This window comes from Geospiza fortis, unplaced genomic scaffold, assembly GCF_000277835.1.
Source record: "Geospiza fortis unplaced genomic scaffold, GeoFor_1.0 scaffold11, whole genome shotgun sequence".
NCBI classification, from domain to species: domain Eukaryota; kingdom Metazoa; phylum Chordata; class Aves; order Passeriformes; family Thraupidae; genus Geospiza; species Geospiza fortis.
In genome coordinates, this window is record NW_005054304.1 from 9,548,711 (window position 1) to 9,565,252 (window position 16,542).

Below are 16,542 nucleotides of genomic sequence, written 5' to 3' on the forward strand. Positions count from 1 at the left end.
GAGAGAGCAGCAGGCACACTGCCACAAAGTACAGCAAATCAATCTTCTCAGCAGTGATGGATCAGGGAGCAGGACTGGAAGTTTTGCAGGTATATGAAACCCTGAGAGTATAAAGACACCATTAAAACACTGCCATTAAATTCCAGCACTGAAGGATTATCACAGCCCCTGGAGCTAAGCAGGTCATTATGTGACTGCATATTTTTCATTACCTTTTTTATATACATATATATGAAGCAGAATAGGATTCACAACAGTTTCATCCTCTCTCCAGCTGAAGACCTCTGCTTTATACTCAGCATCCACTTTCACAAATAAAATGCAATATACCATCAACAGATAAATGAGATCCCTACAGGGCTTTTATTCTGCTGTACTATTATATCTACTTTTCCACAAGATTTCTGCTTAAATGGCTCTCTTTATGCACATACACAAAGATGACATACACCTGTCTAAATATAATCTCATAGTGAAGAGCTCTTCTGTGTGGGGAAATGCATCTTTTCCTCCTAATTTGCCGTAATGACTTATTAACACTGCTGGAACTAGGGGTGCATTAGCTCCCCTACAATAAAAGCCACCAAGGTGTTGTATAGTAACATGTAGCTGGATTTTTTTCCTTATCCTTAGAAATGAAAAGGAGAGGAGTTCTGAATGTTACCTTTCCAATTTCACCATAAAAACAAGTGTTTTGAGGTATTACAGCTTTATAGACCACTGACATTGACTAACAGCTTTTAACATGATGGAAATGCTTGTGTGAGCCACATGGAGGGAGATATTTGTAAATCTGGGAAACCTCAAAGTAAATGGTCATGTTGTGCCCTAGGGTAGCCCAGAGATCACTACCAACATAGGAGCTATCCTATATAGCCCTTATTCAAAGAGCAGACCAACTTAGTAGCTGGTAGTGTCATTTTCTGTCATGATGAATATTTCAGTTAAAAGTAACCTGCCTCAGAGAATAAGAATTCTTTACTCCTTTTTTTTATGATAGAACTCAAAGCATTTTATGATCTGCACACAGAGGTACTGGATGGGTACAGCCACAACTCTTTGGACAACAGAGAGCTGGGGCTTGACAGAGAAGTACTGCAGAGAGATGGGATGAAGGAATAGGAAAGAGCTGTATGTGAGGATTCTGGCTCACTAATGAAACGTGAAAGGGAGTTTTGATGCTCCAGCAGAGCAGAGAACACCGCATTTTTGAGAAGGGACAAAATGTAGAGCTGAATAATTGTTCATCAGTGTATGTCAGAATTACACTTAAAAACCTACTTTTCTTTCCTTCTCTCTCTGTTTGTCAGAAAGGCAGGACCTCTGCTTGAATAGGCACAGGTGGAATAGACTTCAGTGCTAAAGCTGATCTTCATGAGGCTGTAGCATGCTGGCAATCAGATAGGAAGTTTGCATCAGCACTGCGTTGATGCACTGTACCTCTTTCTACCACAGGTCACCCAAAATTGAAAAAGGAGCGTAACTATTATAAATAGAAACACGTGCACTCACCATTCCTGACAGTAAGAAGCCAGAAGCCGATCTGCTTGGCCAAGTTCACTTTTTGGAAATGCTGGCTTTGCTCTAAATGCTCTGTTTTTCCATTTGCAGTGCTGTAAGAGCCACTGCCAAGCTCCTCTGGACAGATGCTGAGCCCATATAGAGAGGAGGGCTGTGGGGAGGGCAGGCAGTAGAAGGCTCTGGTATGACTCTTTCTAATCTTCACTGTTCCATATTCTAGGCAAGAGGAGTGGGGTGTCCAGGCTGGTTGAGAACTGGTCCCTAACTCATTTCTCCTACAAATGGTTCTGTGAGTTTAGGTCATTGATGCTGATCTGCAGTTATTTCATGGTTTGCCACATACATCCCAGATCCTGGAGAGAGCACTTACCCTGCATGCAGAGCCCATCCGTGCAGTTCTTGGACTGCAGCACCAGCCCCTCACAGTCCTTGCCCCCATTCTTGGGAGCTGGGGCCGTGCACTCTCTGCGGCGCCAGTGGGTGCACTCCGTGCCACACGTGGACCACTTGCTCCAGGATGTCCACTTGCCATCCACTGGGACAAGGAGAGGACACAATTGGTTAGGGGGACACAACAGTGAAACCAAGATAGAGCAATGCATGTGCCAGCACACACCAGTCTGCCAGTCTGCAACTCCCAGCCCCTCCTGGCAAAGCAGAAGGATCATCAGCCTGCTCTTCTACTTCTGGCCTGTAAATGCACATTCACCCCCACATCGCCTTTCTCTCTGCCCTGGTCTCATGTCTGGTCTTTCCTCCCCTTTATATAAACTTCTAACCAGTTTATCTGTGCTCAAAGTGTACAAGCAACAAGTCAGGAATCTGTGATTTAATTTTGTGGCAGGGGGGTGGCATTTTTAACACAGAGGTTAGACTTTTCCAGAAATTCTTTTTTAATAGGAAGATATTTAATGTTAAATATTCTCTATTAAAAGAAATCTCTAGAGGCACCAATTTATTTCACATGAGCAGAACCAGGAATGTGTTTAGCACCTTTCAAAATCCTGCAAATTATTTTCAAAAGCACTAAAATGAACAGCTGAAGAATAATATATAAAATTGTTCCAGTGAGAGAGCTGGATTACCAAACTTCACAAGCTGAAGATGGCCTTACTGCCATCGATTAGAGTGGGTCAGTAGTAGGAGAGTGCTGGACAGTAGGACAGATGGCAGAATTTTACCACAAGAAGTCAGCAACTACATTTCATGTCCTGAAACAATTTTGTATTTTTCAGAAGTTACATTTAAATAACTTCCAAAAGTATGGATGCACATCTCTTTCCAATAAAAATGCCTTTGTATTTGACGATTGTATATGTCAGGTAAACATCTGCCTCAAATTTAATATCCACATCCCAGATGCTTTACTTGCTGAGACAGCTGGACTGAACAGACATTGCAAATATATTTACATCACAGTTGCTTTCTATATTCAAATCCCAATTATTTTCCAGAGCTTTCAACCTTTATCTCCTACATTTTGAAGCTCTGAATGCTCCCCAAATCTCCTGAATTGTAAGAGCTGAGACCACAGTGCAAGCAGTGTGCAAAAGAAGGGCTGGAACCTGTGCTGCTTGATATGATGTGCTCACTATTTTATCTGGTTATGCACTACATTTGAATATTAATTCTCTGAAATGTTGGATTTATTAATAATGAAAAGGAAGCTGTTGCAAGTGTTCTGAAATGACTGATGACAAAGTATTTATGTGTGCTGTTCATACTGAACCTGGACACAGAGTGGTGCAAGCTATTTTCTGGACGCTCTGGCCCTCACAGAAGGCGCCACCGTTGAGCGGGGCAGGGTTGGTGCAGGTCCTTGTGCGCTTCTGGAAGCCTCTCCCGCAGCGGCTGTTACACACAGACCACTCTGTCCAGGTGGACCAGCCTCCATTCACTGCAAAGCAGGAGAAAAAGAGCATGTTCACACAAACAGCCCGGCCTGGGCAGCCCCAGGGAGCTTCTGGCTCTGTGTCATGCAGCCTCGAACAGCAGCCACAAGACATGGCACGAGAAACAGCACTGAACAGGCACAAACCCATGTCTCCAGCACACCAAGTGCACGCCAGAAATCACTGTACAAGTTGAAGAAACGCTGATGCTGAATGAAAAACATCATTTGATGACTATTAGGGTTGGCAGGTGACCTGCCTTATCCTGAAAACCAACCTGATCCAGCCTAAGCGCCTGGCAGAGTGTGTATGACCAAAATCCCTGCAGGATCAGAGAGCTCTAGCAGCCAGAAGCCCGTGCTCTGAAAGCTGCACTGTTTTCCAGAGGGAGATAACCTGTGCTCCCACTCATGCTCAGATGCACCCATCACCTATGCATGCTGAGAGACCCCCCCATGCTTTGATTAGATATGAAGAATTTTCTTTTCCTTTCTTTCAAGAACGTGACTTCAGGATGTCAGGACTTCACTCACCCCTCTGTGGACATAGCTGGCGCATACATAAATGTCCCAGCACCTCCCTAAGCTGTTCAGAATGAGCTAACTCTAAATGCTTTTCTTTCTGTTGGAATTTGGGAAGATATTTATCTCTTGGAAGTTATTTATACTGACTCTCCCTTTCATCCACCACAGTTTCTGGGATAGATGGAGGAATGAAGAAGGAGTTGTGCTCTTCTACATAATATTGTGATTGTCAGGTATGAGTAATAACATATTAACTGCTCGGATTCCCTAAACCCAAATGTTTGTGATATGGCACAACCCTTAAGCAGCTCTGGCAGCAAAACCCATAAAAACGCCTGCTCCCTACACATGTCTCTTGAATACACTTTTGAAAAACATTCTTTATATGTGTGAGGAAGGGTTATAGTATGCCTACATCTTTATGTTTCTGCATTCATCTCAGTTACAAAACATGGTACTCTTGCATGGTCCATCCCTCAATACCGAAAGCACTGCTAATCAACTCAATTCAGTCAGTTTTCTATAAAAACTGAAGTAAAAAGCCCTCATTGTAACTTCAGAGAAGCAACTGCTTACAATTAAATCTAACTGCTACCCTGAATATGAAATGAATATTAGGGATAATCATAGGGATTTTTTCCTACTTGTCTATCCTATAATTAAGCTGATTGTAAAAAACACCAGTTCAGTCAGCTGGCACATAATCAGAGCAGGTTTTGTTCTGGTGGATGCCCCCACCTGGAATGCATTTGGGGAAGTAACTCTGCAGGGGCAAAGGCTTGGACTGGTGAGACAGAGCTGCAGCACAACACAGGCTGGAAGAGACTCTGGGAGGGAATCCCATCATTTCCCAGCCAAAGCATGGCCTGCCTCAGTCACATCAGGACTGTGGATGCTATCCCATGCTTTATATTCCCCTGATGTTTAGTTTTAAACTAGGCTGTGTGCCTACGAACTGCAGTCCCAGAATGGTGTCAGGGTATGTTTTGGAAGTAGGCACCAAAAATTAAGCTTATTTAAAGAGCTATAAGAAGATGGTAGATTCTGATTAGCTCTGACACTCTTACCAGTCACTGGAAGCACAAACTCTCTACCAGTTTCACTCTTATTTCAGAAAAGGGTCACTAAGAACATGAACTGTGTTGCTAACCAGCCATGTCTTGGACACTCCTGCTGGAGGATGTGCCCTGGTGGCTCCTTGCTGTTTGCAGCCAGTGTGTGTTACAGCAAGGGGAACAGCCACCTTCTCTCCAGTGAGGCTGTTTGTGCAGGGGGCTCTTCCTCCTTTAACACCATTGCCTGTCACCAATAATACAAGTCCCCAGACTCCTGAGGGATTTCAGCAGTGCCCCCTGACTGCAGTCCCCAGACTCCTGAGGGATTTCAGCAGTGCCCCCTGACTGCAGTCCCCATGTGCGGCTGCAAGTCACCAGGCAGCACAGGCAGCCCAGCTTGGGCACTGACTGCAGCCACAGCTGCACAAGGGCATTGCGCACCACCCTCCTACGCCACCTCCTGCTCCGAGTGTGTGTCCATCCATCTGCAACAGTACAAGGCATCACCTACCATAGACTATCACAGTGGCTGTGGTGCTTTTCCTTTTGGCCACGATGTTTTTTGCAACACAGGTGTAGTTGGCAGTGTCAGAAAGCCGGGCTTGCTTGATGATCAGGTTATGATCAATGGTGATGTAAAAGTTTCTGTCTTCCACAGGATCAATCACCTCTTCGTTCTTCAGCCACTCCACCTTGGGGTTTCAAAGGGCCAGAGGGGAGGCAGTGAGTCAGCAACAAGTCACACCAATATGGACAGACACAGTATCTGTGATTGCATTGCTCATCCCAGAAAACACTACGAGCCAAGGCATATGACAAAGGACTCACCTGATGAACATCACCAACTGAAACAAAACACCAGGGCAGAAACACAGGAGAACACTCTTCATGCCTACCCTTTCCTTCCAGTCCCCTTTCATCCCACTCACCCACCCACTCAACAGCTGTCTTGCCTCGCCTTGAAAACATCAATGCATTTTCAAAGGCTGCCAGGTACTGTACAGGGAATAGCTGGTCTGTGCTTTCAGAGTCAGAAGCAAGGCAAAAAGAAAGGGTGATATCTTAGGAGCATATCTGCAAACAGGAAATTCTCCTACAACACCAGAAACCCTAAATCAGCACAGATCTCACCCATTGCTTTCCATACCTTGCCTAATCAGGCAGTTATTAATACAGTAACCTTGTAGGTACCTGACCTGGGTCTAAAACCATGAGACTCTGTACTGGAGTGGGTAGCACTAACAAATCATAAACCTCAATATTTTTAAGTACATTTGCACTCACATGCACATTGTCTGGCTTCAATGAGAATGAAACAAAATAGTCAATTACCAAGGAAATAGGAAATCACAAGGACATCAGTGCTTATTTTTCCTCTTTATTTGTGTAAGCTATATTTTACTTTAATAAAGCATGATTTCCTTGGTTGCACAGAAAAATATTTTTAATATGAGGTTTTTAATCTAGACAATATTCTCTTTATTGCCTTCCTTAGAAAACACCCTGTTATATCCCAGCTGACTGCTGTGAGCCACTCTAATATAATTTGGCTTCAAATCTAGTAGCTTGTTTTCATTGGAACTGAGTGTGCTGAAGGACAGGACTGGGGCCCTGGATGGATCAAAGCTGGGCCTTCACGTCACTGGATCCCTTCAGCCTGTGCCCAGGATTTAATTAAAGGAAGAAAAACACAACCACAATCAACCCACTGGACTCATGAGGTGCTAGCTGCCAAGTCCTTCTCTCACAAGCCCCACTTTTCTAAAGACATTTGAGGAACTACCCAAGCATTGACATACCCCGAAAGCCACCTGAGACAGCTATACAGACTGCTCCAAACCATGGTGAGAAAAAACAACAATTTCTCCTGGTGTTCAACACAGAGGGCTCAATTCAACCCCAGACAAAGCCAGTCAATGCTGCAAGAGCAGTGCTGGCAGATGTGGGCTTGGATTATAGGTGCCCACCACCCACTCCCCACCTTTAGCCCTGCCTTAAGCAGCTCCAGCTCCCCTACTCCAGTTTGGGTGGAGGCACTTCAGGTATGAGCTGCTTCCAAAGATTTACACCTGTAGTGAATGTAGAGCCACTGCTGCAAGGAAGGCTTGATTTAAACCCCTCTTTCACAGCACATCACTGTGGGATGTGGCAGCCTCACAGCTGTCGATACTGCGGAGCTGGAAGACAGTGGTTCAACAAGGGCTCTGGAAATGGATACGTGTGTCTGCAAGGAACAGGGGAGGAAGAAAAAGACATAAAACTTTGGAGGCTGTATTTCTGTCACTATCACAATCATGTTTCACTGTGGAGGATACAAGCTCTTAGTCAATAATCTGTTTTTCCTTGACAGAATGACTAAACTTGTTTTTTCTGCCTTTCTTGAATCCTAATAGGTTTCAGGCATAATCAAGACAGACAGATTCCTGTTCAGTCAATGGCAATATTTAGCTCCTTCCTCACCTGGAGGCTGAGTCTGCATGAATTCTAGACTGCAAAACAAGCCAGAAGCTTATCTCCATCAGTGGTATGCTGCCATTTAACTGCTGCCTCACACAAAACCCAGGTATTTCTTTGATTTTAATGCAACTGTTTATTTCTGGGATGGTTATGCCAGGGCTGTAAAAGAGGCTACACACACTGCCAGAGCTGTGTACATCCCACTTTCAAATCTGTGTGTACTCTTCCTCTGCTTTGCATACTGAGGACACCAGGACACCAGCTAAGGACAGGGCTACAGTATACATGGTCTAAGTTTAAAATATTTCTGGTATGCCCATCCAAGAATATACTCTAGCAGCCTTTGGTACCCTCAAGGCTCCATGCCCAAGCACATGGTTCTTTTTTCCACTACTCTGCAACATTTTCTCTCTCTGCAAAAACACACATACATATTCAATCTGGGTCTCAAATGAGTAGACAAAATTAAAGCTGTAAGCATTGAATTCCCTATCATCCCTGCAAAACCACCAAAGATAATATGAAAAGAGAAGTTGCCAATATAAAAAAAAATCCCAAAACAAAGCAGCTCTGTATAATTCAGTATATTGCCTCTGGCTCTACACCAAATCTCTTAGGAAAAAGATCCTTTTTCACCTAATGTCTCACAGAATTTACTAACAGTAAAAGTTTGAAGAACAACTTTTTTTTCTGCCAGTACATCAGTACTGCATGTGCAAATCTAAATGCCATCTCTTTTACAAGGTATCTCCTAAATATATCTAATTCAGTCTTCTGGCATCCAGGTTTTTATGGTGTCTTTAAATGTTGCAAACTCTAATGTCAAATCTGAAGGAAGGAACTGATGGATGATTTGACAAGCAGTGGGAGTCTCCTTTCACACATATTTTAGCCATCAGTAGAGCAACACAAAAAAAAAAAAAAGAACACCCCTCTAGCGGTTGTATTTTCTCCCTCAGTCCTTGTAGAAATTGGGACTAATTAAACAAACTACAATATGTGAAACTGTTGTTGGTACTTATTTTCAATTACTGTTGGACCTATTTTTTATGGTGCAGGTGACCGCAGTGCTCAGCACCTCCAAGCCTCAGGTTATTGTTTTTTTTGAGGTAACCAGAGTAGGTGGGAGTAGGGTTGTTCTGTCACGTAAGTAAGAAGAGACCCGGTGTCAAATACAGAAGAGAAGCAAGCAGAATGAGACAGTTTGATTTATGAGTGACAAGTATGCAAACTGTAATCACAGAAGTTAAAAGCAATGATCTCTTTTGATGCCACGTCATTCCCCAAGGTGCAGCCCCCTTACTGAAATAGGCTGTTAATCCAGTCAGTGCAGAAACTTATCCTGAATTTAATTCTGCAGCCTGAATAACAGTTACTGGCAGCTAAGGCACTGGACACTTGTGTGCCAGAGACCTGTACACCTGCAGGCAAGTGGACAGAGGACCAGCAGGATATAAATGGGCTCTTCAAAGTGCACAAAAGCCTGACTTCAAGGTCATACCAAATCACACCTTCATGCCTCCATTTTTCATCTCTCTTGAGATGTTCTAGATTAGATGTTTACTTCTGCCTAAATATTAAGGATGTATATTTACTGGCTATAATCAGAACAATTCTTGAACATGCACCTAGCTCTATGTATTCAATTAAATCAGGCACATCCCTCCAGCTGTTATTGATAATTGTACTGATGGTCATGCATATATGTAGAAAAAGCATGGGATCAGTTTTTTCCTTATCATAACAGCAATCATTTAATTGGCAAAAATTATGCCATGAAGGATGGGGTAAATGTATCCTCTGGGGGATGACAGCTATGGAAAATTACAATTACAACAACATACACGTGTTTTTTCTCATATACTAAACCCCTGGAACAAAGTAGACACAAAATCCTTTTTCTTCTTGCTAGTTTTCTACACAATAAGGTATTTTTGCTATATGTTTGCAAACTGACTAGCAAGAGAAGGCCGCTCAGTTGAGGTGTGAGAGTGGTGAATGAAAACCTGACCAACAGAATCCACAGAGGCTGAGAAGTGGGAGCACACTGGAGCCAGCTACCTTTTGGCCAGAGCTCCTTAGCACTCTGGATGCAACTTGCAGTTCCATGAGGCGCAGGGATCCTGCCAGCTGCACTGGTGCTGCACATCCAGGGCTGCTAATGGGCTAGCAAGTAAGCCTGCAGGAGACTGAATTGTCCCTGTGGCCAGCGGGGGAAGGCACGATCCAAGGTGTCCCTAATTTGGAACAACATACCTTGTAGTGTCTTTTCTGTCATCCTGTTCCCTGGTGAGAGACAGATGTGTTGTCTCTAATCATTCACTGATTGGTATCGGGAGATACATTAACATAATTGGCACATTTGTCCTAATTAACAGAAGGAACCTGCCACATGCCACCCAACATGAAAAGCAAGACCATCAGCAAGAGCAGAAAACTGCAATAACACCTCAGCTCTACCTGGGATCTGCGGCCAGACCTGCGCTGCCACAGGGTGTTTACAGCAGCAGCACACACAGAGACCAAGACTTGCAAAGCCAGGCCAGGCTTCTGTGCAGACGAAATGAACATAGGGAACATAAATCACACAAGCGATTACACACGCAGGAAAACCTATTACAGAAGCTAATTGCTGATACAAATTTAGCCATACCAAGTTACCAGCATTCCTAGGCACTTAAATCTCTTGGCACACTTGCATATGCGTGACTGTTTTAGAAACTGGTAGAGCAGAAACACATCTGCTCTGAAAGAAACCCAAGGATGGAAAAGGAATATGATCTCATCTAGATGCTGCCCTCTTGATCATAAGAGATGTTGCCTACACATCTGGCAAGCTCAAGAGCTAAGTCAGCAGGGTCTGAGTTCTGGATCCCCGTTGCTCTTTGCCTTCTCTGCACCAACCTGCCCTAGGGTAACCTTCAGAGCAAGGAGCACCTGCTGAAAACAGCAAGTCTTTTACCCTCCAGACACAGGCAAAGCCCGCCAGTGCCATTTTCCACAAGAAACAAGATGCAAACATCTGGGAGCAGCGAGAGACTTGCCTTGATGAAAGGCAATTTGTAATTTTGGAAGGCGAGAACATTGCATCCGTGCCTTCCCCATGCCTGGTTGAAACAGCAGGATTGCTTTCCATCTGGTTCCCCATGCACTCTGGATTGTGGCTGGTGTTCTCTGCAGCTGTGTCAGCTGGTCCCAGTGGCACGGCTCGCCTTGCAGCAGTCCCTGCTGAGCTGGCATCACATTCAACAGCCACAGGGAAATCTCAGCTCCCTGGCTTCACCTGGATTGTAACACGCACACACACGCACACACGCACACACACACACACTCTCCAGTAATAAGGTATTTTGAAACAAACTAACTGACTAACTACCAATTTGGACACAGTACAAGATGTCTATGTGAGACTGAGAAAACTCTAGCAGTTTTCATATGAGCCAGCAACAATTTTAGGTACTGTGAGACTTGAGTGCCTCTTTGAAGAACGTTATTTGATTTTGGATCTGGTTTCATCCCAGCAACTGTCTGCTGAAGAAGATGCTGTCCTTTATGTACTATTTACTGGAAAGATATTTCATGCACATTTAAGATTGAAAATAAAAGGAAAAATAAGTGATCTCCAAAGCAACTGAAATTACAGCTCTGAGAGACTGCAAAACACTGAGAATGAGACAGCAAATGCAAACCACCGTGGTGTTTTGTTCAGTTGTTCTTATTGTGTTTCTGCTGCAAATAAGGAGAATTGTTGTTCCTGCTGTGGAAACACTTCCGTAATTACACATACATCCAGCTTTCTGCTTGCAGGGTGTGTGTACAGATGCTGGATGTCTCCAGCCCCATTACAGCTTTGCTTTATGCACAACTGGGAAGTTAAGCCTCAGAATAAACTTCTGAGATGGAATGGTAGCAGCAGATGGAGAACTTTATTCCACAGAGTCTCAAATTAAAAAACAGATCATGGCATTATGAAAACCACAGCACCTGCTAAGTGGCCATCAGAAGCTGCTGGGTTTCTTTTCCCACCTGAAAGAGGAGCTTGAACTGGAGGCCCATAGCTCACATGTTGACTGGCACTTTTGGCACCATGAGGGCATATGGACAGATAGGTTGTGTTAGCTAAACCAGAATCCCAGAGCTGTCTGCCACAGAAAGCCAGCTGTAGAGAAGAGGATAAGCTAGCAGGGTTCATGTCAGAGCTCTTGTAGAAAATCTCCCATTGTAATATTTCATGGAGGAACTAGAAGTCTGACTGTTCTCCAATTCCACAGATCATCCCTGCCTGAACTGAATCATACAGCAACTGGATTCACTTTGGAGCATGATCTGCCCTCACTTTCACCGGCATCAGTGGAACTGGACTAGAAAGGAAAAGTGCAGGGGTAGGTCCCATGGAAAAGTCAGGTCTCCAAAAGAGCAGTTCTGCAAGAAGACCTATGCTCCTTAGCATGGGTTTCTGCACTGTGGAAATGAACTGGTAGAAATGTAAAAACAAGGCTATCTAATAATCTAGTAGTCAGGGTACTTCCCAGGAAAGCCCAAACTCAAATTCAAACCTGTCATTCAAGCAGGAGGTTGTAACCTATGTCTCACACTTTGCAAGAGTGACTTGACCACCCACCAGTAGGTTGAGGGGTAAAATGTATGTTAAGAGAGACAGAAATGTAGGGGACCAGGTGCTGACAATTGCAGGGTGCTTTATCCTGTACTTTTGGAGGACAGGCCTGCATGGCCAGACCTTACCTAAAGGCTCTCCAAAGCAAAGGATGAACAGCCCTCATTCATTTTGGGCTGTGCTCCTTCTTTACACAAACCTGCCTCCCCCTCTCTTCTTCTCCCTGACACCCAAAGGCAGTTCTGCTGTATGTCACAAGGCACTGCAAAGGACAGTGCTACTTTTCAGCAATTAGCATTTGTGGCCACAAACTCTTCTACTTGTCTCTCCTGGAGCTCATTTTCCTGCTGTGAATATAGAACACTGTTTCAGTAACACACACCTGCATGGAAATGCACACACATGAACTCCCAATTAAGGGATAACTGCTGCAAAACATAAGAGGCTCTCAGGAAACAACACAAACAGCAGTCATACTAATAAACAATTAGATGGAACTGCCTATTTGTAGAAGTCCCTAGCTTCCACCAGCCTTGCCTGGGCAAGAGCAGCTGAATAAAGTTTGTGTCACAGTCATCTTGACTCAGCAAGACAGTCTCTTCTGCCTCTTGATTCAGTGATCCTTTCCCCCTTGCTCTAGTTCCTAATTAAAGCCATGAATGTGGATAAATATCACATACAGTTTTAAACCCAACTGGGTCACCAAACTGTACACAACACCCTGTTCTGCAATTAAATTACTCTGTGAAACACCTCAATTAAAATTAAAGAAGCAATTACCCCCTGTTAAAGGCTCCACAAATCATACATTTCAATGCAAAAGTTCATCTGGCAGCTTACGGCATATTAACCAATCTTACATCTCATTTGTGTTTTGATCTATAACCTACCCAAATGAGCTAATTTGATGTGACTCAGTGTCTCTAACTATATTTTATCATGTGCAATACGATACCATTGTCTTTTAAAGAACAGGTTAAATGAGCTAAGGGGTTAATTGCTAACAACTCAGCCATTACTGTTGGAGCATCACAGAATGGGATCCTTCCTGCCTTCTCAGGTTAGCTTTAGAAAATCACACACAGAGAGCTGAGTGGAACTGAAATGGATGTTTCTGTTCATGCTGGGGAGCTGCTACTGTCTGATTTCCACTGAGCACGAGGCTGGCAGGTCAGACTGCTGATCTCACCACCTCACCCTACTTCTCCCCACTGGGGGAAAGCAGAAGGCAGAGAAGCACAGAGCTAGGGCAGGGTGCTGTTTGTTGCTATGTCCGCTCATTTTTTTCTCTTTTTGTCACAGGAGGAATATGTGAGCTTGCCCCTTCCCCCTCAGCTATGTGCAGAAACCTCAGTGTAGCAGCACCTGTGCTGGTCCTTCTGCTGCTTGTCTGGGCCATGCACTGAACAGCCCAAACATTTACCTGGGTGGCTCAGAACCTGTAGGTTTGTTCAGCTTGATATTGGCTATAAACCTGGGAGTGGGGAGGGATGCCAGGGTGCAGCTGACACCCATGCTGGTTGGGGCTGGTGGGCAGGGGTGTATGAAAGCACAGGAGCTGATATTTCTGTTATCTCTGTTTATATCTCTGTTTTTCCAGGGACCACGGAAATCCTTGGTTCCTTACGTTGTCCGAAGTGAACAAGGAGATGTACTTTGATTTGACCTCAGACCCTGAGGCTGGTGTGTTTTAACACATCTGTTTGTATTTGGATTTTGACTTTTTCTTTTTTTTTTTTCACAGCGCCCATGACCTGAGCCTGCTTTAATGCTTGTCATGTACTAGTGGATCTGAGGGACGGATAAGTGTTGCTTTAAAAGCTTTGCCTGCCCATCTCTGTCTTTGTCCTTCTTGCCCTCTGGAGAAGCTGTATGTTGCTATGTGGTTCAGCTTTTCAGTACTCCTAAGATCTGCTCTAGCATTGATCCATAAGAGCTTGACACAGTTAATTGCAATTAAATATGCTGGGAATGATAAGCCTGAATTCCCCAGATACTGAAAAGAGGACAGAATTCATCCCTGAGCATGCTTGTTCTCACCACTTTGAAATACCAGGAAAAAAAGAAAAACAAACTAAACACCCAACAGAGAATGAAGGGGGAGAATGGAATCAAAGAGAAAAAGCAAGAGAAAGACATTGGGACTCTGGACTCCAGCACTGCACACATTACACTGAAGGTGCATTTTGTACAGTCTCACAGTGTAAGCTTCTCTTCATCTGTTTTGGTGTTAAATACAGTGGCTCCTTCAGAAACCAGTAAGTAAGAAGAAAATCCTAAACAAAACACAGTTTCCAGAGTGTGAAGAATCTAAAGCACATGCTCACCAAAGCATTTGGAAATGCTGCTCACAGCTGCAGCATACGCATTACCCTACTCTGCTTGGAATCAAAGCAGTGTTTCAACAAGATAGAAAACAGCCTCAGTCTGCTGCCTGCCTTCTCCCAAGCCCTTCTAATAGTTACCTGTACCATCACATCAGAAACTTCTCCAAATAAATGAAGTCTTAAACTAAGAACTCATTCATCTTTAAATTAAAATAATCATGTAATCCTTCAACCCACCAAGTTATCTTTCATCTCTCTTTTTTTTCTTAAATTTATCTTACTAGCTTTAGCAAGTGGCTGTAATAAAGTGTCACATTAAGGTATTCATATTCATTAGTGTTCAGGTCTTTGTTCTTTTAATAGTGTTGGAAAGAATCTACAAAGAGGCTGTATTAGGCGGCTGTCCAATCTGGGTGTTTGATCTCTTTCTGACTTCAAAAGTCAGAAGAGGAAAAAAACCCACATTGAATGTCAGATAGGGAGTATAAGATTTCTGAGCCTGCCAAGTGTTAATTGGTGTCTGCCCTGACCATGGTACAAATAAGATTCAGAGTCACTCAATGCACCGTCATGAAGGGCTATTGACAGAGCGAGCAGGATACTGGAAGGCAGGAAAAAGCACAACTGCTATGGCAGCAGCTCACAGAGGATTTTTTCAGAGATCACTTTCCACAGATCATGTTAAATTATGCAGTTTGGGTCTCAGCCACGTGACTGGGTATAACAGACCTTTCTGAGGGAACAATCGGCCTTGGCTGCTGAAATTCCAGAGCTGCCTGTAACACTGCACAAAAACGAACCTACCCGCCAGCATTAATCTCTGCTTCTAGCAAAGGTAATGAAGTTCCCCAGTACTACTCTGCCCTGCCTGAACAACACATCCCAGTGCAAAAACTCCCGTCATGGTACAACAAGATGTTGATTTGATGCAAAGAAACATCAGAAAGGAAAATAAAAACCTGCTGCTAAGTTCCTGATGAAACCCAACTGATTAATATTACAGTTGTCAGCAAGCTGGCTCAGCAGACCTAAACACTCTTTACAGTTTGGGAGATCTTAATGGGGAAAGAAAACAGCCTACAGAACAAGAAAGTGGGAATAATCTTCTGTGCTAGTTATTCTTTCTGATGTTTGTGGACACGTTTCTACAATTCTGATTAAATCTAAACTTGGGTTAGATGGGGAGGTAACACTTTAAGCTTCATCTCCTGAGAAATCAGCCATGAGCGCTGAGTGACAACCACTTTGCTACTTAGCCATGACAGTCTGACTTATCCTAATGCAAATTGGCAACAGTTTCTTCTGTGCCTGGTAGAGGAAGACCGAAGAGAATTCAGATAGGGGAATTACCGTCATTAGCAATCAATTTTTCTCATAACAGCCACAGGGGATTTAGGATTTCAGAGGCCTCCCTGTGACTCAGAGACCCCCTTTCCATGAGCTGGGAGCCTCAAGCTGGAGGCATCACTGCACTTGGGGAAGCTGCTGCTCACTGCTGCTGTCAGGCACAGATTCTGCTGAAGGGCAGGCTGGCTCCTGCAGGGGGAGAACAGGCTACCCAATCTGGGTTTGCTTAAAAGCCAGTAGAAAGAACAGCTAAGGCCCTGAAGATGGCTTATTAGGTATATATATCCTCTACTTTCCCCAACCTCGTGCTGCTTTACCTGGGAGCCTGTATTGTACCACATCCTCTCATACCAAGTTGGCAGGGGGGTGCATACACATATGAGTGGAATATAGTCTGGCAAACTAAAAATTAAAACATGTTTGAAAGGTGCCCCTCAGAATAAGTGATTTTTTTTTGTTTAAAAGCAAAACAAAAGATAGCAGGCTGGTATTAATATGTTCCCCCTGCTACGTGTCCTCTGGATGCCAGATACAGTTGTGATTTTTCAAAGACAAGAAAAAACTGAAAGCAAACCACCTGCAGCTCAACCCAGCAAGGCACCACAACCCAAAGCCATTAATCAGGTCCCAGTCAATCTTGCCTATGAGCAGCAGTCAGTCAGCTTTCCATTAGCACCCAGTCATCACACCCTGCTGTAAGTCACTGCACCATCAGCCACCCATCAGGCCTTACTTAGGATGTCCCAGTGCCAGACACTGCTGCTGTTGCTCACCTCAGCCACTGGGATGCCTTCAGGGGGACGG

At 44.0% G+C, this 16,542-nt stretch overlaps 1 protein-coding gene and 1 long non-coding RNA gene across 2 annotated transcripts in view; one reads left to right on the forward strand and one right to left on the reverse strand.

The window, feature by feature from the left end:
- UNC5C (unc-5 netrin receptor C) overlaps positions 1-16,542 on the reverse strand; it is a 248,586-nt gene that overhangs the window by 45,838 nt on the left and 186,206 nt on the right. Inside the window, exons 5-8 of the mRNA XM_031066482.1 lie at positions 16,512-16,542; positions 5,504-5,684; positions 3,251-3,418; positions 1,892-2,056 (exon numbers count right to left, since the gene is read on the reverse strand). The exon at positions 16,512-16,542 is cut by the window's right edge and continues 61 nt beyond it. Coding sequence (XP_030922342.1) covers positions 1,892-2,056; positions 3,251-3,418; positions 5,504-5,684; positions 16,512-16,542 — 545 coding nt within the window. The remainder of the gene's footprint in view (positions 1-1,891; positions 2,057-3,250; positions 3,419-5,503; positions 5,685-16,511) is intronic.
- On the forward strand, positions 11,740-14,114 carry LOC115949513. The gene is made up of 3 exons (XR_004082959.1): positions 11,740-11,831; positions 13,367-13,509; positions 13,809-14,114. It is a non-coding gene; the product is annotated as an uncharacterized LOC115949513 (long non-coding RNA).